This window comes from Stegostoma tigrinum, chromosome 8 (assembly GCF_030684315.1).
Source record: "Stegostoma tigrinum isolate sSteTig4 chromosome 8, sSteTig4.hap1, whole genome shotgun sequence".
Lineage (NCBI taxonomy): Eukaryota > Metazoa > Chordata > Chondrichthyes > Orectolobiformes > Stegostomatidae > Stegostoma > Stegostoma tigrinum.
Genome location: NC_081361.1, coordinates 41,849,356 through 41,876,356, shown reverse-complemented (window position 1 = coordinate 41,876,356; position 27,001 = coordinate 41,849,356). Strand labels below are relative to the sequence as shown.

The following is a 27,001-nucleotide window of genomic DNA, read 5'->3' as shown; positions in this document are numbered from 1 at the left end:
CATTTGGCTTCGGTGGAATGCGATTATATTCTTGGGGCATTCACACTTTTCAAATGTTGAATATATTATTTAATAATACAACGGATTAAAAGATCTCCCTTCGTCAGTAATATTACAGAAACAGTAAGGAATTGCCAGAAGACAATACATGCAAGAATACTCTCAAACCTAGGGCTCAGTGCATACCCACATTGTAGAAAGGCAAGTATTTGATGCTGGAACTTTGCACTCCAGAATGTCATGTCATGTTCAAAAACTAGTTAATAATCTACGATAACCAAACCCATACAATTGACAGCAGTAGATGGAATTGGTGACTATCATGACAGGTAGTAGATCAAGTTAGCAGTTTATGCTAGCTGAATTCGTATTATTTTAGCCCGTTTGCTATCTACACAGCAGAGGCTAAATTTGCCGTACTGGATGGTAGTCTATGCTAATTGAGCCATTATTTACACTCCTGGCCAGTTTTGTTTATTATTCATTCCTGTGGCACTGTATTGCTCATTCCTAATTATCTTTGAGAAGATGGGGGAGATTCCATCTTGTTATAATCTCATACCCAAGGTAAACACCTTTTCAGAATTTAAAATGTCATGTCCCTTCAGGATCTTGTGTGTCTTAACAGGATTACCCTTCATTCTTCTAATCCCCGACAGGCAAAGGCCTATTCCCTCTTGGCAATTGAATAGGCTTACAAGGCCATTTCCAAGGTCATTTAAGAGACAGCCATGTGGTTTTGGATCTGAATTGACATTTAGGCCAGACTGGGTCAGGGTGGCAGATTTCTTTCATTTAAGGGTGTTTGTGAACTTGATGAGGTTTTACATGACAATTTGGTAGTTACATGGTCACCTTAACTGTTAGTAACATTTTATTCCAAATCTATTTGAATAACTTAATGTAAATTCCTCAACTGCTCTGCTGAGATTTGGACTCGTGTTTCCAACCATTTTATCTAGGACTCTAGTGTTACAATAATCATTATGTGGAGGTGCCATTGATGGACTGGGGTGGACAAAGTCAGAAATCACACAACTCCAAGTTATTCTTCAACAGGGTTTATTAGAAAAGAAGGAGTGAGGCTCCAAAAGCTTATGATTTCAAATAAACCTGTTGAACCTGGTGCCGTGTGATTAATAATCAATATGCTACAATTTGCAACAACTGTCAATCACAACTGAGTTCATTCTGTGGAATGCCATTCTACATCAATTTGACTTATATTTGTCATGTGGATGTGAGCTTTCCATCAGGTCAACATTTTTTATCAAATCCTAATTTCCCTTCCGAAGATGGTGGCCTAGTTTTTGAAATGCTGCAGTCCAGGTGGTGTAGATCTGCAAGAACGCAGGAAATAGGAGTAGACCATTTGTGGTTCCTCAAGTCTGCTCTGCCAATCAATAAGATGACAGCTGAACTTACTGTGCCCTCAATTCCGTTTTCCTGTCTATTCTTTATAACCCTTGATTTCCATATCATTCAAAAATCAGTTCACTTCATCCTTGAATATATTCAATGACCCAGACTCCACTTCTCTGTGGGGTACAGAATTCCAAACAGCAACAACCTTTGGAGGGACGATATTTCTTCTTACCTTTGCCTCAAATGGAAGATCACTAACTTTTAAACTGTGTCTCCTTGTTATAGTCTTGTCCCCAAGATAAACACCCTCTCAGAATTTACCCTGTCATATTTCTTCAGGATCTTATGTTTCACTGGATTACCATTCATTCTTCTAAACCCCCATAGGCCCAGCCTTTCCTCATAAGATAACCGCTCCCTCCCAAGAATCAGCCAAGTAAACCTTCATTGTACTTTTTTTCTAATGCAATTATATCATTTATTAAATTTAGAGATCAAAACTGTATGCAGTACTCCAAATGAGGTCTATCTGAGGCCCTATACAGGTGCAGAAACATTTCTTTACTTTTACATATGATTCTGCTGGCAAGAAACACCAACATTTCACTTGGTTTCCTGACACCGACAGTGATGTTAAGAAAGAGATACAAGATCTTGACTTTGCAACAGAGAAGAAATGGCAACATATAAGCCAGGATGGTGTTTAGCCTGGCATTCCTAACCTCTAACTTCCCATTCTTTTCAAATGTCCCAGTGTCCAGCACACTGGGTTTATTCCTTCATCCAGCTTTCTCAATTTTAAAATATAGGTGAAAATGGGAAAGTTAGTTACTTTAAAATAGATTAATATTTGGAAATAAGATACCATAATCATCCAAATACATGACGCACTGACACCTCTGATTATATCTTACCTTCTTACGCACCTGTTGCTGTTTGGCAGAGTGTGCTTTGACATGCTTCCTCAGTGAGCTTGGATCAGTGTAGCGCTTTGTGCACCCTGGGATCTGACAAGCATATGGTTTCTGTAAAGGTTTAAGAGAGGAAGAATTTTACACTTTGCAATAGCTGCTGAGTCTCATTAATACAATTCTGTGCTGACTGTGTACATGGGATACCTTCTGATATGAGAGGATGAATTATTGCTTCCTGTGCCCAAGCACGCTCAAATCAGAATACAGTTACTAAATGTAGAAATTCCTCTTTTTAAGACACTTCACTCAAATAGCTCAGTCCTGGCACTTGTTCAGTATAACACAGTGTTAAATGATAGCCCTGCTCCTGGATTTGATTCAAAACCTGGAAATACTTTCGCAACTGTAGCTGTTGATAATTATTACTGGTGACCAATCACGTAACTATCAGGAAGCTGCAAATATGGAACATTTGACTGCAATAACTTATCAATGAACACATTTATATCCTCCATTTTGTAAGGAGTTTTGAAGAAGCTCTTTTTTTCTTTGGATAGACAAGTTACATATCTCATCAAGGATTCTTATCTTTACTTCAATGCAAGTTATTGTATCATTTGCTGCTGTGTACTTAGCTTAGTGCATAATGGCAATCCAAAAAGTAATCTCACACTGCAGGATGGCTGGACTACTGTTGTGAATTTTTACAAACTTATTTACACCTTATTTCTGTCCCAGTGATACAACTGCTATATTGCATTGCCATAGAGTGACATTGTCCTTGGGCATAGCAACATGCAGCAGCTGGCAGTGCAGTTTAACAATATCCCCAAAAGCATAGTGAGATTACATTTAAGGGCTTCGTGATTTAAATTCAAAGTATTGTTGTCAGGTGAAAACCCCGACTTAGACCTATTTATAATAACATATACATATAAAACACATTTTTGAGTTTATCATATGGGTAGTAATCTGGCACAGCAGATTGTTCATTTGTCTAGCATTGTGGTCACACTGTTCATTTCAATGTAATGAAATTTGAGTGAGCTTTATAATGAGTGAGCAGTCAGCTCTGCCATATTATTGTCAATGCAAAAACAAAATTTTACCCTATTACATTTAAGAATCATCTGTATCATCGTCTCCTGAAATCATTGAATGAGTGGTACCTGGGCTCTGCAGACAGGGATTCCTTTCCAAAAGAAGGAAAGCATAAAGAAGAGAAGGAAGAATTATAAGCTTCATGTTTATGAAGTGCAGACTTAACATCTGAATATTACAGCATAAGGTGAAGCAATATCTTTGCTATCCCATGACAAATGTTTTGTAAATTCAAACAGGTTCAGCATCTGTTTTATGTTACTTAATTACAATTCCTCCAACATTCCTAACACATGTTTTATATCTTACCTGCCTTGGTTATGTAACTATTGTATATCCTTGCTGGCAAAAATTTCCATTCAATTTTTTCTCCAGGTTTTTTGTTGAGCATGGATCCACAGCTACTAATGGCCTAAGTGGCAATTCTTCACGTGATGGGAGATATTGCAGCCAATTCTCATTTTGTCCACACTGGATACTTACATTACAGATTTCCAACAGGCATCAGTGGAGATTATTTTTTTCCACCCCCCAGACAGAAAAACTAAGGACAGCAGAAGTACTATCATAGCAATTTCAAGATTAATGAATTTATGACAGCTAAGAGAGGAACCAGAGCACTTGCTGGCCTGTGTAACTCAGTACTACATTCTGGCAGTGGACTTATTGACTTGGACATTAGAACTATATTTCATACTCTTAACAAAACTGGGAGAGATGTAAAATATCACATTTATACGACGCACCAAGCCAACATCAAATTAGCAAGAGTTGCTGAACACACCTCCTCCCTGAATGTAAGTATTTACAATAATTATTATTAAATGAACAGCATCAGCATTGTTGGATTTATGTAATGGCTATTCAATAGCAGCTGTTCTGCCACTTATTTTAATATCACTGTGGGTTCAGTTGAATTCTAATATAAATAGCAGGTTTGGTTCAATTTTAAAAGCTAGACACAACTTGCTGGTTTCAGGTGAGAGATTGGTAGCCCATGAGAGAAGAGGGTATTATGCCTTCTGGTTGTCTTTTGGTTCCTAGATGTTTAAAACATTAAGTTTCAAAAGATGAGGGTTTTTTTTTAATTCTAATATGCCATCCTGCCTTGTACAGAAGACTGCCTAAACCAGTGCTGGGTTACACCAGAACCTGAGTCTATAATGCAGCTGTGAATGTTGTCACAGGAATACTCACATGTACATTTATCTCTTCCCTAATTTGTTCCGAACTTTCTTCAGACAATATAATACACAACAGCAGTCTTAATTTAAATCTAATGACCTGCTCCAGTCATTACCTTTTCGAGCTAAAAGAAGGTTATCAATTGACTTTTTTTGGAAATAAGATTAACCCCTTTTCAAAGATCATTTTTAACATTTTAATAATATTATTCATGTCATTACTTAGATGGGAAGAATGTTCCTCCATCTTATATTTGGCATTCATCACTGTCAGTGGTGAGTTTGCAAGAGGTTATGTGTATTGCTCTTGGCTTTGCAGAGTTATGCTTTGTGTTGCTAAATATTGTCACCCCGGATAATGATGTTTTGGTGTAGTTGTTGTCAGTACTTTCCGATTTCCAGCGCACATTTAAGTTGAATGTGGATCATGTTTCTTCTCATTTCCTTACTTGTTTTTTGGTCTCAATTACATCAACTTCTTAAGTTGCAGCTTCAGCAACATTTTTCCTGGGCTCCAGGTTTCCATGATTGGATCCTGTATACATAGGGTCCTTCCAGAAGCTCAGGTCAGGAGTTAGCATGTTTGTGGCAGTGCTTATCTCCTACTTCCTGTGCGCCAGTGAATTATGTTCTCAACTCATCCCAGTCACTTAGAGGATGCATTTCATTTGGAAGAATATTCTTTCATTTTCTTCCATTCAGCAGCTCTGCAGGTAATTTCTTGCCATCCTGCAAAATTGCGGATCACAGTGACATTAAGGCAAGGTTTGGATCTTTTAGGTCTCTCAACATTTTTCAAGTATTCTTTTGAACTTTAGGCCATGGCTTCTTATGAACTCATGTCCCCAAAGGTGATGATATTGAACTAATATTATTCAATAAAATTTCCTTAAATTTTAAAATGTGAACTGTATACCATGGCCACTACATTCATCTTTCAGGAATCCCTTGCTGAACATACAGAACTCGTACTGCTGAAATGTGGCTTCCCAGTCTTTCATTTTCCAGAAACTGGGAACATTGAGGAGTGAATTACAACTATGCAATATCATTCTTCATTGTGTGAATAACTCAGCTTCCATAACATGCCATGATCTGACCTGTACTCCGTATCCTTTATCTATTGTGTATTTCTGTACTTCTAGTATACTTTACATGTAGGCACCATGTTTTCACTGTCTTTGTAGATGCCCATCCGATACACAGCCGATTTGTTTGAGTTTACAGTTTTCAGTTCCTATATAACCATCATGTGTCTTCTGGAGAACATCTTCCTGCATTATTTTGAGTATGACTGTTTTGGATCTGGCTAGCAGAACATTATCTCCCACTGAGATGTCATTTTTGATAGATTAGTACTGCTGTATTGCTGGCTATGCTTGCCATGTTTATCAAGCCAATCCTGTATTATTTGCTGAGACAGCAACATTTGTAGCTTCCCAGTTTTGCTGGCTTCATCACTAATTTGACTCAGCTTCGGAGGTGTTACATACCGCATGGTGTACCTTTACACCTAAATCATGTTTTTTGTTGCGTCCACAGTCAGTTAAGGTATCTGCCAAAAGCATTTGTCTTTCTGACTGGTATCTTAGAGTAAATACATAACTTTGAAGTCTCAAGAGAAACCTCTGTAAGTTTTGCAGTATTTTACATGGATTCTTCTTGTGTGTCTGTTACAGTGGACAATTGTCATTCTTCACTATACACATTCTCCCATATAAACATGTATGGAAATTCTCACATTTATGCTCGACTGCCGAAAGCTCTCTTGACTGCCGAAAGCTCTCTTGACTAAGTTGGTAAATCTGGCCTCAGCTAAGTTTAGAGCTTTGGAAGTGAATGCTATTGACTTTTCTTCTTGTATCAGGATTGCTGTCAGTCATCATGTGGAAGCATTCATTTGTAGAACAACACGTTGCTTTCAATTATAGTTTGACAAACTTGTCTCTTTGCATATTACCATTATGAGTTTTTTGAAATTCACATCATGTGACTATGACCATTGATAATCTATATCTTATTTCATTAGCTCCTGTAGGTTTTCTATGCTCTTACATACCCAGTTCAAGGAAGGTCATATATTGGATTATACCAAACATACCAAAGGTTTATAATATATAATTCATTTGGGAATTTGTGTCTTAGAGTCTTACTGTCACTGTAAAACACAAATAGCAATGAAAGGAAACTTTATTGGAAAATGAAAATGCCGCTCAAAGGCAACTTTTGTGTTTTTTCCTGGCAGTGATTTGTAGTTTTCCATTTTTCTTTGAGAACACAAGTTCTAAAAAGTTCTAAATAGGCTTTTGGTTTCTCATTCTATAGAAGTGACTTTTTTTTTTAAGGGTCAGAAGCTCACTCTCATCCAGCCTTCCTCAAAAAACTCTAATAAATTCGTCAATCATAATTTCCCTTTCACGAAGCCATGCTGACTTTGCTTGATTAGATTATAATTTTCCAAATATTCTGCTAACACCTCCTTAATAATTGATTCCAATTCTTTTACAGAAAATATATCTGGTTAATCTGCCTGCAATTACCCACTTTTTGCCTCCCTTCCTCTTTGAATAAGGGTGTCACACAAGCAGTTTTCCAATTCTCTGGTACTTCTCCAGAATTCAAGGATTTTTGAAAAATTACAACCCGCACATCATATCTATTTCTGTAGCTACCTCTTTTAGGATCCAAGGACACAAGCCATCAAGGTCAGGGTACTTATCTGCCTTCAGCCCCTTTAGTTTGTCTAATACTACTTCTTTGGTGATGGTACTCAATTCATCCCCTTATTCTTTAGTAGAAATGGGATATCTGAAGCATTTTCCACGTAAAGACTGATATAAAATATCTGTTTAACTCCACTGCATTCGAGGATGTCACAATGGCTCAGTGGTTAGCACTGCTGCCTCATATTATCAGAGACCCTGGCTCCATTCCTTCTTGGCTGACTGTGTGGAGTTTGTACATTCTCTCTATGTCTGTATGGGTTTCCTCCCAAAGTCCAAAGGTGTGCAGGCTGCATGGATTGGCCATGCTAAATTGTCCATAGTGTCCAGGGATATGTAGGCTAGGTGGCTTAGCCTTGGAAAATACAGGGTTACAGGGATAGGGTCTGGTAGGATATCCTTTCGAGGGATTGGTGTGGACTCGAAGGGCTGAATGGCTTACTTCCACACTGTAGGTATTCTATAAAACCATCTTTCCAGATTATACCAAGAACCGTAGATGCTAGCGTCAGAGTCAACACAGTGTTCTGAAGCAGGGTCCCGACACGAAACATCAACATTCTTACTCCTCTGATGCTGCCTGACCTGTGTTCCTCCAGCTCCACACTGCGTTGATTCCATCTCCCCATATTCATTTTCTAAGGGGCTTACATTCACTTTGACCTCTCCCTTCTGTTTTTATAAAGAAGTTCTTATTGTCAAATTTTATATTCCTTGCTAATTTACTCTCAGATTTTATTTCATCTATCTTTATTATCTTTTTAGTCCTCCTTTGCTGGATTCTGAATTTATCACAGTTTTCACTTCTCATTATGTGCTTTTTCATTTAGCTTAATTCTCTCCTTAACTTTCTTGGTTAGCCATGGTTTTTATCCCTCTCTTAGAATCTTTCTTCCTTACTGGGATGTATTTTTTGCTGATAGTCATGAATCACTCCCTTAAATGTCTGCCACTGCTTGTTAACTATCATTCCTGCCAATTTATCCACCCAGTTCACTTTAGCTAACTTTATCCTCATTTCATTGTAATTCTCTTTATTTAAGTTAAACATAGTTGTTTCCAACCCAAGTTTCTTTTAAATTCTATCATGTTGTGATCCCTACTTCCTAAGGGATCTTTTATGTGGAGGTTATTTATTAAACTTGCCTCATTTCCCTTTACTAGATCCAAGAAAGCCTACTCCCCGGTTGATTCCATGACATTTTGCTCTAGGAAACTATTCTTGATGCAGTCATGAATTTGTTGTCATAGCTACTCTTTCCATTTTGATTAACCTGATCAACATGAAGGTTAACGCAACTCATAATTATTGCTGTTTTCACATGTTCCTATTATTTGTTGATTGATAGCCTTTCAGATAGAGTGGCCACTGTTTGGTGGTCTGTACATATTTTTACCAGTGTCTTCTTTCACTTTACCTTCATCCATATGGACTCTACATCATCTGAGCCTAGGTCATCTCTCACATTTGTCTTCATTTCAGTTCTTCTTATTAACAGTGCTACCCCACTACCTTTTCTATCCCTATTGTCTCTCCGAAAGGTCAAATGTCCCTGAATGCTAAGTTCCCAGTTTGGATTTCCTTTTTACTATGTTTCTGTAGTGGCTAGGAGATCATATTCATCTGCCTTGATTTGGTTTCTTTCTAGCTACAATGGAATTTAACTAATCTGTGCTGTCTGTGATTACTTTGTTTTCTTCCAATTCTTGGTGCTTTCTTTCAAGTGCTCCTTTAGTTCTTTCAGTACTTTATGTGGAGGCTGAATCACTAGTTTCATTGCTGGGTCAATGGTAATGTGTTATTCGAAATCTTCAAAGCAGTCAACTGTTTCATCGAAGAATTCAAGGTGCATTTGCACCGGACCTTCTTTGCTTGGAGGATGCTTTTCAATGGATGTTATGTGTTCAAACCTTAATGTCAACTACTTTGTTTCATGGGAGTGAACTGATTTACAGGGAAAATCATGCTACCCTTCAACCCGAGAATAGCAGGAACATCTGATTCAGTGACTGAAAACGTACAGTTAACATCTTTTCCTTTGCGTCCCTCTGATTTTGGAAATAATTTCAGAACCCCCTTCCGTTCCCCCTTTTCTGAAGAAGGGTCGAGGCCCGAAACGTCAGCCTTCCTGCTCCTCTGATGCTGCTTGGCCTGCTGTGTTCATCCAGCTCTGCACCTTGTTATCTCAGATTCTCCAGCATCTGCAGTTCCTACTATCTCTGAAGCATATATGGGTGTTTTGGATTCTCTTCTTGCCCATTCACCCTATTGGTTTGACTTTGGCAACTTGTTTATCACGTTCTTCATTTACACTGCATACCTTTTCCCAGTGATTAGTCTTTACACAAGCTTTGCAGATGGTTCCGTATATGACCATTTCCTTCTGTCCTAGAATTTGTAATGGTCAACTGTACCTCCTGGATATCTTTCTCTCTGTTTGCTGTACATTGTATGCTGCTGTTTCACTGCATTAAGCTTGCTGCCTTTCTCTTGGTTTAACTGAAGTGTTAGCCATTGTGGTAGTCATTGACTTCATTTATCTGCTCATGGCTTCAAATGGCTCTGATACTGTGAGCTTGTACTTTCCAATTAGCTCTTTCTATATATTTCAGGGAGCGCAGAATCCCAAATTACTTGATCTAATAGTCTTTCCTCTGTGTCCTTAAACTTAAGTTTTCTGACCACATTTTTCAATCTTGTTGTAAAGTCGGTAAGTTTGTGCAACTCCTGTCTGAAGCCTTAAAATTTGTAGTGGAGGATTCAGTGATTTTTATATTGGCTAGAATGGTGTTAAATCATTCAAAACATTTTGTGTAGATTTTTGTCACCACCTTCAGGAAGCTCCCAGCTGTTGAATAAATTTAATCCTTCATCTCCTGCCTAAAGACTGGCATAGCTGACCCTCTCATCACCATTAGTTCCTTTTTGGAAACTACAGAATGTCAGTCTGTACTTTTGTTTAAACTTTTTAAATGTCTCTAGACATCATTAACTTTGCAATTCATTGTGGGCAGTGGCTGTGCATTTATTTCTGTGCAAGTCAAAATTCTGTTTTTGTTTTTGCATGATGTACTCAGTTTTTCTTCGTCTCTCTTTCTGGAACTTCCTTGGGTCAATTTTGCTAGGATGGGGGTTACACAGGAAAATCACAACTGGATCAGATCTTGTCAACAAAGATACAATGACATTGATGCTGAGCACAAGTTCCATTCCCAGTTGAAGCATTGTTGGGGAGCATGGCCATCAGTGGTAGAAAAATTGCTGGACACAAGAAGTGATACCCTTTTCCTGGTAGTGGCTGCCATATTGATATGGTCCATTAAATGTCCAAGCCTTTCAGAGAAAGTGCTAATGAATTTGTAAATGTGTGAGTGGTTAAACAGATGAGTGATTGAATGGGTAACATGTTTGTGGGTGAAGTGGATCATTGGATTTTTTGGGTGAATGAGTAGGTAAATGAGTGGATCGTAGATGAGTCAGTCAGAGACGTAGTCAAGTCGTGGGAGGTCAGTTTGTTTTAGGTCAAGATTGTAGACAGGCCATTGTGGTGAATGGTCACGTTACCACTTACGGTTGAGAAGGGGTAATTGGCTTAGCACTCGCTACAGTGTTCAGATGAGTTATGTTGGCTGATTACTGAATTAGACCAGGCATTTAAACTGTATAGCTTTTACATGGTATGTATGCAGGTCAGTCCCACATATCTGGCTCATGTATTCAACCCAAGATCAGGGTCAAAGACTTTTGTAGAGGCTAGTGAAAATCAGCCCATCTCAAATTTTCAAATTCCGAGGCAATTTCCACACAAGGCTATGCTTCAGGGCTTTGTGGGGTAATGATGCAAATCTTCCAATTTACTCATCCATTTCCAACGAATCACAGACTGGAAGATTCGGGACACCATTTCTAGCAGAAGTTACTGAATAGCAGGGAGATTTGTTGATTATAGACATTCGTACTGCCACTAGTCAAACTCCACTAAAATAAGGCAATTCAATAAGCCTAGGGGCTGGGCTCAATATCTCCTGGCTTCCATTGTCACGAAGCATACAAGAGTAGGTAGTTGTCAGTGAGCCAACAAAGAATGCTACTGTTATTTTTGAACTGTTTCACCTAAGGCCACAATTGGATATTTAGTCAATTCTTTGCTTCCGATGAGGCTGGTGCTCAAAAGAATGCTTTGTGTGAAATCACAGGCTTGCTCTTTCATCCCATCAAAATAAATATGGCCCTTCTGATCGCTTTTTCCTACCATTCACCCACTATAAGTATTCTTGCTGTGAGCATTGGTCTAGTTACGACTGATACAGTTCTATGGACCTCATTATAGAAATCAGAACCAAAGAAAAGAAACAGTAACCTTTGACTCGGACATGAAATTTGGTTTAAATATTCAGAAATAGTGAAATTCTAGATCTGTTTAGTGAGCAGCTAAATGAGAAAGGCCTGTTAGCAATTTGAGCCAAGCCCTTCAGAACTGATTTTGCAGTAGCATTGGCTCAGATTGTTTTATAGTTGCTATCAGTTGCACTTCAATTCCCCTGTCCATGCATTTATTGTGGGTTTTTTAATTCAGATTTTCAACATTACTGAATTTCTTTCTGATTTTGTGTTGATTGGCTGCGTCAGTGAACAGAAAAGGAAAGGTACTGAATAACTACCAACTGCAATGTAATGCAAAATTTTCCATGTAGCACTTACTGTGTCCAGGTGTGTTCGTTGGTGTTTGGCACGATCGCTGGAGTTGCTGAAAGCCTTCTGGCAACCATTATGTTGGCAAAGGTAAGGCTTCTCCCCTGTGTGGCTCCGCAGGTGGATTTTGAGATTTTCTAATCGAGAAAATGCTTTATTACAGCCTTCGAACTGCAATAAAGTATTAAGAAAACATACATATTACCATAAAGAAATAATTAATACAGGCAGTTTAGCTACAATGACTACAGTGTAAACTAACAGTTCTCTTCCAGTAAATCACTGCAGCTTAACATCTGTACTAACTCAGGGATGAAAGAAAAAAATTGTGCTATTAATTCAACCTTTCAACACTGACATGTCCTAGAACAGCACAAGATTGAACTGGTTGCTTTTTGCTGTATTATGCTTCATCAACTCTTTCAAAAACATACATTACCTAGCTGATTTAAATCACACACATAGAGGGCATTTTATTCTCAAAGTGATCTCTCCAAATGTCATGAAAGACAAATTAATAACCTTTTGGGCTTTACTTAAATGAGTAGCTGCAAATCTGACTGTTGTCTGGGCTGATTTAGCCTATGTCCGGTTTATACCAATGAATAAATCATTCTTCTTCTCCAAGCTGCACTCTGATTTTTGACGTGAAAATATCAAATTGGGTTTTTAAAAGAAACTAGTCGTACGGTGGAATAAGTAGTAGCTTGGAACCTGCTGGAGAAGGAAATCATGTGGTATCTCTGGATAGTTATACCTTTTCCCATACTTTACAGCTCCTCTTCTTTGCCTATGTCAGTTGCTGAAACGATAAATTGATAACAACATTGTGACCCAAATTAATTTGGATCCTTGATATGCAAATCGGATAGTGTATATTTATTTTACCAAAATCTATGGATTGAGAAATAAACAAAGGAAACACCGTAAGAAGTAGAATAATAGGAGTGACATCAATGTCAAATCAGGTACAGAAAGTCAATTTTTAAAATGAAATATGGGATTTAAAGAGAAAATTCTCAACTCCTCTCTAATCCTTTTGCCAGTTTCTTTAAATCTACATCCCCTGGTAAATGACCTTACACCAAGGGAATCAGATTCTTCCCATCAACTTCACTTGGCGGCTCATAATTCACACGTCAACTAAATCTTCCCTCAGTCTCTTTTGTTCAAAACAGACCAAGTAATCTTCTGCTTGGATGCCACATGCCTGAATCAAAAAGAACAACATCCTATAGAACTTCAAAGCCTGTACATTGACACTGTACTGCTGCTTTGAGAGATCTGTGAACACACAGCACGAAACATTTAAAGTCTCTGCTCCTCTACATTTCTCAATATCTCACCATTAATTGAATGTGTCCTTGTGTTGCTTGCTGTCTCTAAATGAATTACCTTGCACCTTTCTGGATTGAACTCCATTTGCCACTTTTCCACAAGCCTGACCAGTTCAATGATATCTTTTATGGTTCACCATTTGGTTCCTCACTAGCAACCACACATTAGTTTTATTCAAGTCTAATAAATTGAAAGAAGCCACAAAAATCAAGAGACATAGTGCTGAACCCTGCTTACCCCACTGGAAACAGCACTCGACTCTCAAAAAAACCCATCATCCCTTTCCCTTTGTTTCTTACCTTTGAGCTAATTTTGGATCCAATTTGTTAGTTGCCCTTGGATCTTATGGGTTCTTACTTTTCTGATGAGTCTACAATGTTGGAATATGTCAAAACACTTCCTAAAATCCACAGAGGCTACAACAGTGCAGTTCTTATTGATCCTCCTTGTTGGTTGCTAAAATAATTCAGTAGTCATGAATGATGTTCATTTAAAAATCCATGCTGACTGTTCTTGATTAATATGCTACTCTAAATGATGATTTTAGCTGTCATCAAGGTTAGGCTGACTGATCTATAATTATTGAGTCCATCCCTGTCTCCGTCTTAAAACAATGATGTAACATTGGCTGTTCTCCAATCCTCCAGCATGATTCTTGTAGCTGGGTCAGAGTCTCTGGCATTTCTTCACTTCTCTTAGTAGCCTGGATGCATTTCACCTCACTCTGGCATTTTATCTACCCTCAAAGATGCTAAAGTCCCTGATATTTCTTTCCCATAATGATTACATATGCCAATATTTCACAGCCATTCTCCTTAACTACAGCATGTGTACATCCTCCTCTTTAGAGAAAATATTCAAAGTATTCATTACAAACCATGCTCACATCTTCTGCTTCTGCACACAAGTTAACTTTCTGGTCTCAAATCAACCCTACCCTTTCCTTGATTATCTATTTGTTCATTAGGTATTTGTAAAACAACTGTGAGTTTTCCTTGATATGGATTGCTTAAATATTCGATCACTTGTGCTTACTCTCCTAATTTCTTTTAAATTTCAATCCTGCACTTTCTATATTCTCCTAGGCTTCCTGCAGTATTGAACTTTCAACATCCAGCATTTTTTTTTGCGCTATCATACTCTGAACATCCTCTTATATCTGAGATCTCTAGATTTTGGAGCTTCCCCCCTTTTTAGTTGTTGGAACATTTGTTCTGAACCCTCTTTTAACTTTTCCTTCAATTTATCATTGCTCTCATACTGCTTTACCTGAGATTAACCACTTCCAGTTCAATTTTGCCAAATCATAGTTGGCTTAGTGAAATTGGCCATTGCCCAATTTAAAATTTTATTCTTTGTTATCTTGGCATTTTTCCACCTAGTGCATTAAACAAATATTTTATATCTGGTGCATGTGCAGTATTAAGTTCAATTCTCTCCATCTTTAACACTGTCACCACACTCTGTCCTATCTATGACCCATTTTTTGATGTTCAAGAAAGGAATGAGGTCAGTTATCTCCCATAGGTCAGAAGGGAAGGAGGATCAGAATGAGTCTTCCACAGTGCAGCCACCTCAGAAAAAAAGATTTACTGACTATGTGAAAAGTAGAGAATGAATAAATTGGAAAAAAGTGATTTATGATTATCTTTGTTTCCGAAAATATACCAATCAGTATATCATGAACAGATCAGTGAATGGGTATCTATTTCAGTTTCTTTTTACTTCTTTGTTAAGTCATAAATCTGCATTAATCTTAAATAACATAAAACCATTGCCAGTAATCATTTCAAGTATATAACGTTATGTTATTGTCACATCAAAGTGGTCTAACTGCTGATTTCATTATTAATAGAACTTCATAGCTACTTTTTATACAGTTCTTCAAATCTCACTGCACAGAGAGAACTATTCTTTTCTCTCCAGCAATGGACAGGGAAGGTAAGCTCATGGATGAAACAAATGAAATCTGTATTTGCAATAAAAATGTTTTAAATAACTAATTCAGGTGACGTATAAATCACATTGATTCTGTAGCACTGTCTTACATCACCTGACAAGACATGAGTAATTTAAATATTTGATTGTCTGAGAGGTTCAGCTATACAATCCAGCTATAATACATTTCACTTAGATCCCTTAATCCATGTTTAACCAGATTTCCAGTGTATTGCAATATAACCATTTATCAGTTCACTATAAAATTAACCAAGACAAAGAAATAATCTTGGATTGCTATTTAACCTGCTTCCAATTCCATGTTTTGACTGGATTGTCAGTGACAAGAACCAAATTTGCTTTCTCTAAAATGCTGGAAGAAGATCCTCTATTCAATACTAGTTTTGAATTATTTTCCCCTCAGATAAATTAAGAAACTTTAAAAAGTTGACAACAATGTAAGTTGGACTCAAATCATAGATAATTTTGGAATTACCCAGCATCAGCACTCCAACTCAAGTAATATCTTCTGGGCAAGTGTAAAATTCAGCACATTCTTAACATTAATGTTTAGCTATAAAAGAAAAAGTAAGACTGGGAAAGCCAAGGCTGTCTCAATGAATATCAATTGTAGCCCTGTATTACATTTCTGAGGGAAATGAGCTGTGATGGAATAAGTTAAACTTTTTTATAATCATTATGGAACTAAATAGCAGCAGTGTGCTGTTCAGCAACCTTACTAATATCCATGGTAGCTGCTGTCAGGTCAGATAAACAAAATGGCCTTTATATAACAGTAAGAAAAGAGCAGGTCATAGACTACTGACATTGGAGACAGACAACACATGGAAAATCTTAAGATTTTCAATCCAAGCTACATTTTTTTTTGTTTTGTACAAAAAAAATAGCCAGGGAGGAGTGTGTCAGGTTTTGATTAGTGATTTACTTAGAACTTAACATTGTTTTAATAATTTCATAAAATACAATTTTGTTTTCTTTTGACAGCACCTCGTCTGAGAAAATGGTCAAATAAACATGGTTTGTTTCATGTTAAATACATGTGCCAGACAGCACAGTGGCTAACATTGCAGCCTCACAACACCAGGGATCTGGGTTCAATTCCAACCTTGGATGAGGCTCTTTGCTGGGTTGGTGCAGTCTTGATAGGTCAAACGGACTCTTTCTAAAGTGTAGGGACTCTATGAAAGTCAAAGCATTGTTTATTTTATTTCCTGCTGTGTTGTTTGAGCAATTATTAATGCTAACTGATGCTACTATTCCTTTGTAGAATTTTTTTTCTCACCTCTAGTCCCCAGTCTGACTTTCTATTGCAGGTTTTCTTATTTTGCTTAGTTTAGCTGTGTACAACTTAGTACAACTGTGATAGCTGATTATACAAACCTAATTCTCTTGTTTCTCCTGGAGTCCAAATATCCTGTCATAAATATTTTTCCTCCCGTATGAATCAAGACACATCTGACCTTATCATATGAGAAATCCATTCTTTCCATGTATCTTAAATGATGGATCTCCTTCCTGCAGCCAGTCTTTCATAGAATCCTACAGTGTGGAATCAGGCCCTTCAGCCCAACAAGTCCACACTGACCCTCAGAGCATCCCACCCATACCGATCCCCCAGAACCCACCTCATCTACACATCCCTGAACACCATGGGCAATTTAGCGTGGCCAATCCACCTACCCTGCACATCTTCAAGCTGTGGGAGGAAATTGGAGCACCCCAAGGAAACCCACGCAGACACTGGGAGAATGTGCAAACACCACACAGACAGACATCCGAGGGTGGAACTGAACTTGGGTTCTGGCACTGAAAGGCGGCAGTGTGAACCACTGAGCCAAAGGGTCTCCTTCCTCTCCTTCTTGCAATGTTCACGTTATCTTTAGCATATTATCTGCTGATTTACATAGTCTTTTTAGTGTCCTACCAAGGCCTTCATCTTGTCTTAATGTAAAACAAAGTATTGACAACATATGTGACTGGTGCTGTAGAAATAACTGGTGCTTCCTATTTAGTGGCATATTGTTTACCCCTTCAAAACTCCATTTCAAAAATTCTTGAGTGACTCCATAACTGATTTCCACCATCTAGTCTGTCCTTTGAGTGTCTGCAGATTTAAGACTAGTCAAGTTTTAAATGTATAAGACGTAAATGTATTACTTGTTTTGAAGGTAATATCACAGCCAAGGCTAACTCTTTCTTGAGTCAACACCTACACATTGACTATAGCAGGGGTCACTGGACAGTAATCAGTAAGGGAAACCTCTCATCACATACAAACAAATCCTTTGATCTGAGTCCAACTGAATGCTGGCTTAATTGCGCCAATTCAGAATGCATGAACCTGAAACTTTTCTTTTGCATTACATAGTGAATATTATGAATGTATTTATGCATTGAGCTTCTTATTGAAGTAGCATCAAATTTTATTTAGGATCTGAGATCCAGCTGAATGTTTCCTGACAGTAAAACTACAGTATCAGCCTTGCCTCACTGGTAGCAATCTCATCTTTAAACAGAACCGTGTTTGTTTAAATCACATCCTGGAAATCCAATTGCATTATCTAGTTTACATCATGATGGTGTTCAAATAATGGATTATAAATATTCAACCTCCATTATCTGATTGTAATATCTGAAATCTCAAATGGATAAAATTAGTTTTACAAGGACAAATATGACAAATACAAATAGGGTTGTTAAATGTAATTTGGCTGCGAGAACATTGGTTCTTACTTGGGCAATAAATATGGGATGCTATTTGTCAAATGCTTTAAATGAGATTTTGTACAATGGGCTTACTAAAGACTGCATACCCACTGAATGTCAGGTAAACAAATGTTAATTTTGCAATTATCTAGGAATGAGTGAGAAAATGTTGATTTGTTCATTTGAAACAATGATGTACTTGAGTTTTATGTTCACTCACAATATTTTCTAAGAGGTTAAGTCTCCACCATTTGTTTTTAAGAAAGATCTCGTTGTATCCCAGGACAAAATGATGGTAATAAAACAGTCTGAATTTTTAAGTACTTCAGTACATCATCCAAACAATGTTTAAGTTACTGGATTCTAGGTGCTATCAGAATGCAGTAAAAATAATTTGGAAGGAATTGCTGAATTCACTCCAATAGTGTTGAAATAGGAGAAAAATTTGGCTATTTTTCTTGAATTGACTGAATGTTAATAAGTGTAACAGTAAGAGGAACTGAGATCTGCAGAGAATACAATTGCAATTATAAGTAATTCTATTTTTCCCTGTAAGAGGTTGCCAGGGTCTTTGGGAATTTTGCATTATTTGGCAGTATAACATTTTAAAGAAATATATATATTCTGTCCATTTCTTTTAATTTATTTGGGTCATATGTTTCCAAAGACCAAGAGGAATGACTCACAATCTGTTGTCAATGAGGGTACATAGAAGGCATACAAATGTAGCCCTGGAATGAAAATGGAACTGAATACGTAGCTGGTTGGCAACAAGATTGCCCTTGAGAAGATGGTGGTGAGCTGTCTTCTTGAACTGCTGCAAGTCCACGTGCTGTAGGTCAACCCACAATGCCCTTAGGGAGGGAATTCCAAGATTGTGACACAGCAACTGTTAAGGAACAACAATATATTTCCAAATTAAGATGGTGATTGGCTTGGAATGGAACTTGCAGGTTGTGGCATTCCCATGTATCTGCTGCCCTTGTCCTTATAGACAGAGGTTAGGACAGATCTGTTTATGGGTTTAGAATGTACTGTAAGGATTTTTGATGAATTTCTGCACTGCATCTTGTAGAAAGTACACACTGCTACAGCTGAGCATTGGTGCTGGAAGGACTGGGTGCTTGTGGATGTGATGCCAATCAAGTGGGCTACTTTGTCCTGAATGGTGTCAAGCTTCTTGCGTGTTGTTGGAGCTGCACCCATCCAGGCAGGTGGGATTATTCCATCACACTCTTGACTTGTGTCTCGTAGGTGGTGGACGGGCTTTGGGGAGTCAGGAGGTGAGTTACTTGTTGCAACATTCCCAGTCTCTTATAGCCACTGTGTCTATGTGGCAAATCCAGTTGAGTTTCTGGCCAATGGTAACCCTTAGGATGTTGATAGCAAGGGATTCAGTAATAGTGACACAACTGACTTTCAAGGGGCAGTGTTTAGACTGCCTCTTACTAGCGATGGTCATTGACTGGAATTTGTGTGGTGCAAATGTTATTTGCCACTTGCCAACCCAAGCCTGGATATTGTCCAAACCTTGAGGCATTTGAACTTGGGCAGCTTCAGTTTCCGAGTAGTCATGAATGGTGCTGATCTTTGTGCAATGATCACTGAACACCCCCACTTCTGACCTTATGTTGGAAGAAGATCACTGATGACACAGCTGAAGATCACTGAGCCTAGCACGCTATCCTGAGGAACTCCTGGAGCCAAAATGACTGATTTCCAACAACCACAACAATCTTCCAAAATGCCAGGTTGGGCCTCAACCCTCGTAAAGTTTGTCCCCCCCCACCCCCAAGATCCATTGGTTCTAGTTTTGGTAGAATTTCTTGGTGTCACACTCAGTCGAACGCAGCCCTGATGTCAAGAGCTATCACTTTCACCTCACCTACGGAATGCAGTGCATTCATCCATAATTGAACTCAGGGTGTAAATGAGGTCATAGAAACATAGATGAAAGGAGCCGGAAGAGGCCATTTGGTCCTTCAAGTCTGCTCTGCCATTATTCACAATCATGGCTGATTGTCCAACTCAGTAGCCTAATCCTGCTTTCTCCCCAAAACGTTTGATCCCATTCACTCCAGGTGCAATATCTAGTTACATCTTGAATACATTCAATGCTTCTGCATCAACTACTTCCTGTGGTAATGAATTCCACAGGCTCACTACTCTTTGGGTGAAGAAATGTCTCTTCATCTCCGCCCTAAATTGTCTACCCCGAATCCTCATACTGCGACCCCTGGTTTTGGACAAACCCACCTTCTGAAACATTCTTCCTACATCTACCCTGTTCAGTCCTGTTAGAATTTTACAAGTCTCTATAAGACTCTCCCCCTCATTCATCTGAACTCTCACAAAAACAGTCACAGCCTCATCAATTTCTCCTCATACATCAAACCCACTATCCTGGAATCATCCTGCAAAACCTTTGCTGCACTCCTGACAGCAGGAGCATATTTCCTCAGAAAAGGATACCAAAAATGGGCACAATATTCCAGGTATAGTCTCACCAACGCCCTGTACAATTGCTCTTGTACTCAAAACCTCTCACAATGAAGGCCAACATAACCATTTTCCTTCTTTGCCTCTGCTGCACCTGCATGCTTATCATCAGCGACTGGTGCACAAGGATGCCGAGATCCTGCAGCACACTCCCCTCTCCCAATTTACAGCCATTCACATTGTGATCTACCTTCTTGTTTTTGCTTCCAAAGTGAATAACCTCACATTTATCCAAATTATACTGCATCTGCCATTGACTTGCCCACTCAACCAACCTGTCCAGATCATGCTTAAGGGTCCCTGCATCCTTGTCACAGTTCACCCCGCCACCCAACCTTGTATTGTCTGCAAACTTGGAGATGTTACATTTTGTTCCCTCATGCAAATTACTAATATATATTGTGAATAGCTGGGTTCCCAGCACCAATCCCTATGGCACCCGACTAGTTACTGCCTACCAATTTGAAAAGGACCCATTAATTCCTAAGATGCTGCTTGGCCTGCTGTGTTCATCCAGCTCCACACTTTTTTATCATTAATTCCTACTCTTTGTTTTCTCTCTGTCAATCAGTTTCATATCCGTCTCAATACACCTCCCCAATCTCATGCGTTTTAATCTTGCACACTAATCTCTTATGGGACTTTGTCAAACACTTTCTGATATTCCAAATATACTATAATTGACTGGCTCTCCCTTGTCAACTCTACTAGTTACATCTTCATAAAATTCAAACAGATTTGTCAAGCATTTGTCAAGGTCAGGAGTTGAGCGTTGAAACCCAAAATGGGCATCAATGAGAAGGTTATTGCTGAGTCGATACAGATTGATATCACTGTTCATGACACCTTCCATCATTTTACTGGTGATCAAGAGTAGACTGATGGGGTGGTAATTTCCTGGTTGGATTGTCTTGCTTTTTGTGTACAGGACATGCCTGGACAATCTTCCACATTGTCGAGCAGATGCCAGTGTTGTAACTTTACTGGAACACTTAGCTAGGGGCACAACAAGTTCTCGAGCATAAGACTTCAGTACTATTGCTGGAATACTGTCAGGGCGCATAGCCTTTGCAGTATCCAGCGCCTCCAACCATTTCTTGATAAGACCGGGAGTAAATCGAATTGGCTGAAGACTTGTATCTATGATGCTGGGGCCACTGGAGGAAGCCAAGATGAATTATCCCACTCTACACTTCTGGTTTAAGATTGTTGCAACTGTATCTGCCTGATTTTTTGCACTAATGAGGGCACCATTGAGGATGGGGCTATTTGTGAAGCCTACATCTCCAGTGAACCATTTAACTGCCCACCACCATTCACAACTGGAAGTTGCAGAACTGCAGAGCTTACATCTAATCCATTAGTTGTGGGATCGCTTTGCTGTATCTACCACTTGCTGCTTACGCTGTTTGACAGGCGAAAAAGTCCTGTTTGGTAGCTTCACCAGGTTAACACTTCAGTTTATGCATAAATAGATAACTGTTCCACAAAATAAAATGATTTCTCTGATCCTTGGGCTACGATGGGAACAATGCCAAATTCTGTAGCATGAAGCTCCCATAGTGGACATCCTGGATAGATAAATATTGTGGGGATTATCTTTAGGCCTGGTGATTGGCACTCATGCAGCTGCTGAAATGGACAAGAAAGTGAGATAACAAGGTGTACAGCTGGATGAACACAGCAGGCCAGGCAGCATCAGAGGAGCAGGAAAGCTGAATATCGGGTCTGGGCCCTTTTTCAGAAATGGGGGAGGAGAAGGGGGCTCTGAGATAAATTGAAAGGGGGAGGGAGGTGATTTTGGAAGGTGGATACGGGAGCAGATAGGTGGAGAGGAGACAGACGGGTCAAGGAGGCAGGAATGGTGCCAGTATAGGTCAGTGTAGGTGGGAAGTTAGGATGGAGATTGGTCAATCAAGGGAAGATGGACAGGTCAAGGAGGCAGGGATGAGGCTGGTAGGTAGGAGGTGGGAGTGGGGGTGGGGTTGGTCAGTGAGGTGGGAGGAGGGGATAGGTGGGAGAAAAGACAGGCAGGTCAAGGAGGCAGGGACAAGCTGGACTGGTTTTAGGATGAGGTCGGGGGTGGAGAGATTTTGAAGCTTGTGAAGCCCACATTGGGCTGCAGGATTCCCAAGCGAGATATGAGGTGCTGTTCCTGCAACCTTTGGGTGGCATCGTTGTGGCACTGGAGGAGGCCCAGGATGGACATGTCGTCCAATGAGTGGGAGGAGGAGTTGAAGTTGTTCGCGACTGGGTGGTGCAGTCGTTTGTCGCGAACCAAGCGTAGGTGTTCCACAAAGCAGTCCCCAAGTCTCCAATTGGTTTCTCCGACGTAGAGGAGGCCACATTGGGAACAGCGATACAATATACTGACTGCTAATGGTAACACTTTAATTTAAAACATTTAAATCTGTATGGACTTTGCAGTTCAAAGATTCATACAGCAACAGCTTTAAATGGGTGCTGTCTTTATAAAGGTATTTACTATTTTGTTGTAATTTAAGAAAAATGGAGAGAAAGAGCCTGGAATTCCCTCTCTAAGAGCATTGTGGGCCTATCTACAGCACATGGACGGCAGCAGTTCAAGAAGGCAACTCACCACCACCTTCTAAAGGGTATCGAGGGATGGGCAATAAATGCTGGCCAGCCAGCAATGCCCGTGTCCCACTCGTGAATTAAAAATAAAATTTGTAATCACATTACCAACAAGTAATATGTTGACAACTTTAGTGCAATTTACAACCATAATGTTGATTGAACAACATAAGAATCCTCTGGGAATCGAACAAGCCATTCAGCATAACAAGTTCATTAGTCTTGACAACTCCTACTCAACTCTCTTCCTTCTCACCATCTCCTGAATCCATTCTTAGACGAGAAATAATAGTTTATTCTACAATAAGGTGTTCCTTATTGATTTGTCTTATTATCCATTCCATAAATATTAGTGTTTGCAATAAGATGAGGTAACCAAAGGAAGTAGGAGTGCTTCATGTGGTGGATTTTCCATTTGTGATTGCAAGTTTAAAATCTGACAGGTTGGATTTACAAATACATTTTTCATGCAATAAAAGTGAACCTTGCATAAAGACCCAACAATATATTCAAACATTCAACATGATCCTAAAATCACATCTTATTCTCCAACCAGAGCCAACTAGGAAATCTCAGAGAAAACTCAAATTACAACCCAGTGGGAGGTCAAAATTATTAACATATATAGTCTAGAATTCTACTTAATGGTTTAAAGATTGGCTGTTGGCAGCACCAGTGGTTGTTGAGCTATTTATTTTGGCATTCATATAGGCAATATCCCCAAATAACAGAAATTATTATAATTCATCCACAAATGTGAAAACCTATAATTTATAAAGACTCACACGTCTGTCATTATCTTTAGCTCATGATGACCTTTTCTGTTTTATACTAAGCTCAACAATTCTTAACTTTCTAAATTCAAACTCACCCAATGCTTATATATCTGAATTTCCTCTTGCAACTCATTTGCACAATGTACTGTATTTTCAAGGAATAAGTTATATTGTCTGCTAATTCATCAGCCTCTCACATTTCACTTCAAAAGTTTCTCTCCATTGCAACTTTGTGCTGTACTCACCAGTGGTGGAAAAGTCATTCCTTTCTCTGAACTCTTATTTCCACAATCCCTGTTTCTCTGCTTCTTCCTGCATCAATAGGACCCAAACTATTGTTTCCTAATCCAATCCTTTCTTTTCCAATATCTGAAGTTTATAGAATTCCTTATCTTCTGCAGTTTTTTGTTTTTTTCCCTTCAGTTTGCAAACTTTGTATTGTTCATAAAACATATTGTGGCAAGCATTTTGTTTTAAATTTAAATTTCAGTCTGCCCCCAAGAGACCAAACAATATTTAGCATTGTCCATCAGCTTCCTTCAAATATATAACATACTTTGCCACAGTGCTAACACTGCTTGCACAACAGCAGATCTAGAGAGACAGTAACAATAGTACATAAGCAGTTATAATTCTGCTACCAACATAAATTGAAATAACTTTCTGGATAAATGCACTTCCCAATGAGGTATGGAGAAGTATAGGTCAAAAGAGTTCAGGTTATCTTGCGTCAACTTGTTAGTATTTCAAACAAAATTAAAATCTACTCCGAAAATCGTCACTCTACCTTTGATATTTCCAGACTCCACAATTCCAACCACCAGATAATCTGTAATCTTCCATCCTCAACTCATCCACATCTCTGATGCTTGTACTTTGCTCACTCTCTGCCTGTGCTTGCTGATCTACAAAGCTTCAGATTCATTCACATTGCAATTCTGTCATGAACTTTTCCCTACTTACCTGTGCCAGCATGTCTTTTCCTTACATCATATTTGCTATTTTACAAATCACTTTGAATCTGTGCCCTCTCATTCTCTGTCCTTTCATGGGTGGGACAATTTCTCCCTAACTACTCTAAGGAAGCTGTTCATGATTTTGAAAAATACCATAAGATCCCCTCTTAGTCATCCTTTCTCCAGCGAGAACATTCCCAAGCTCTCCAATCTATCCTCATTTCTGAATTTTCTCATCCCTGGAACCATTTTTGTAAATCTCTCTGCAGCACTCTCTATTCCCAATACATTCATATCCTTCCTATCATGTGAAATCCAAAACTGTACACAACACTGAAGCTGAAGTCTAACAAGTGTCTTGTGTAAGTCTGCATAGCTTCCATGCTCTGTACTCTATGCACCTATTAATAAAGCTGAGGAACTGGACATTTTATTAATTCCACATATCCTATCACCTTGAGTGATCTTTGCATATATACGTCCAGTTCTCTCTGCAAGAACCATACTCTCTATTTTAAATCATCTGTCCATGTTCTTCCTATCAAAATACATCACATAGAATGTAGAGATAATGGGAACTGCAGATGCTGGAGAATCCAAGATAACAAAGTGTGGGGCTGGATGAACACAGCAGGCCAAGCAGCATCTCAGGAGCACAAAAGCTGACATTTTGGGCCTAGACCCTTCATCAGAAAAAGGGGAGGGAGAGAGGGTTCTGAAATAAATAGGGAGAGAGGGGGAGGCGGATTGAAGATGGATAGAGGAGAAGATAGGTGGGGAGGAGACAGACCAGTTAAGGGGGCGGGGATGGAGCCTGTAGAAGTGAGTGTAGGTGGGGAGGTAAGGAGGGGATAGGTCAGTCCGGGGAGGAAGCAGGAACTCCTGCAGTGCCACAACGATGCCACCCGAAGGTTACAGGAACTCATGCAGTGCCACAACGATGCTACCCAAAGGTTGCAGGAACAACAACTCATATTCCACTTGGGAACCCTGAAACCCAATGCTATCAATGTGAATTTCACAAGCTTCAAAATCTCCCCTCACGCCACTGCATCCCAAAACCAGCCCAGCTCATCCCGCCTCCCTAACCTGTTCTTCCTCTCACCTGTCCCCTCTTCCCACCTCAAGCCGCACCTCCATTTCCTACCTACTAACCTCATCCCACCCCCTTGACCTGTCCATCCTCCCCAGACCGACCTATCCCCTCCCTACCTCCCCACCTAAAGTCACCTCTACTGGCTCCATCCCCACCCTTTAACTTGTCTGTCTCCTCTTCACCTATTTCCTCCTCTATCCATCTTCGATCCGCCCCCCCCTGTCCCTCACTATTTATTTCAGAACCCTCTCCCCCTCCGCCTTTTCTGATGAAGGATCCAGGCCCGAAATGTCAGCTTTTGTGCTCCTAAGATGCTGCTTGGCCTGCTGTGTTCATCCAGCCCCACATTTTGTTATCTCACATAGAATGCAGTTAATTATTACCTTCTCAACCATTAATGGTTGACAATAAATGTTGGCCTAATCAGCGATATCCACACTCTGTGAACAATTTTTTTTAAATATTACCTACAGCATTGTAGAGAACTGATACTACCTATATATAAGATAATACAGAACTATAGAGAGAATAAGACTAGCAGTAGATTGTATTAAGGGTAACACTTATGGAAGTCTAATAGCCTAGTGCACTGCAGCACATTGTCAGTGATTTGTACATTAAGTATAAACAGATGAGAATGAGGTATATGGAGGGAACAAACAGTAATTTCTTGCCCTGTAACCAAGTGCAGCAAATGATCTGGTCAGTCAATATCATAAAGCTAAGTAGGTGAGAACATACATCAGTAAACAAGCACACCTGATTATACTCCATGAAAAGAAAGAAATTTGCATTTTTTTTATACTGGCTTCCCAAAACTGACTGGATGATATCACAAGGTGGTACATACACCCAGTGGTAGGCCAGGAATATCTCCCCTTAAAGATTTGAAAATTAGTCTCATACAGTAAGTCAGAGGATACCATAGAGTTGGCAGTGGGAGCCACACAGCATGAGATGCTGGCAGTAACTTACCTAAATGATAATATAAGGATGCAGTGAATTACATCGAGGATAAGAGAGAACTAGCAGCAAGATATATAGAAGAGAGTAAAGAGGCAGCAGTGAGATGTACACAGGATAATAAACAGGGAGA

The 27,001-nt window shown here is 39.2% G+C and overlaps 1 protein-coding gene across 4 annotated transcripts in view; it reads right to left on the bottom strand.

Moving 5' to 3' along the window:
• LOC125456066 (zinc finger protein GLIS1-like) overlaps positions 1-27,001 on the bottom strand; it is a 372,527-nt gene that overhangs the window by 94,876 nt on the left and 250,650 nt on the right. For all 4 annotated transcript variants that reach the window (XM_048538732.1, XM_048538735.1, XM_048538734.1 and 1 more), the window contains 2 exons: positions 11,990-12,151; positions 2,280-2,390 (listed from right to left, as the gene is read on the bottom strand). In XM_048538732.1, coding sequence (XP_048394689.1) covers positions 2,280-2,390; positions 11,990-12,151 — 273 coding nt within the window. The remainder of the gene's footprint in view (positions 1-2,279; positions 2,391-11,989; positions 12,152-27,001) is intronic.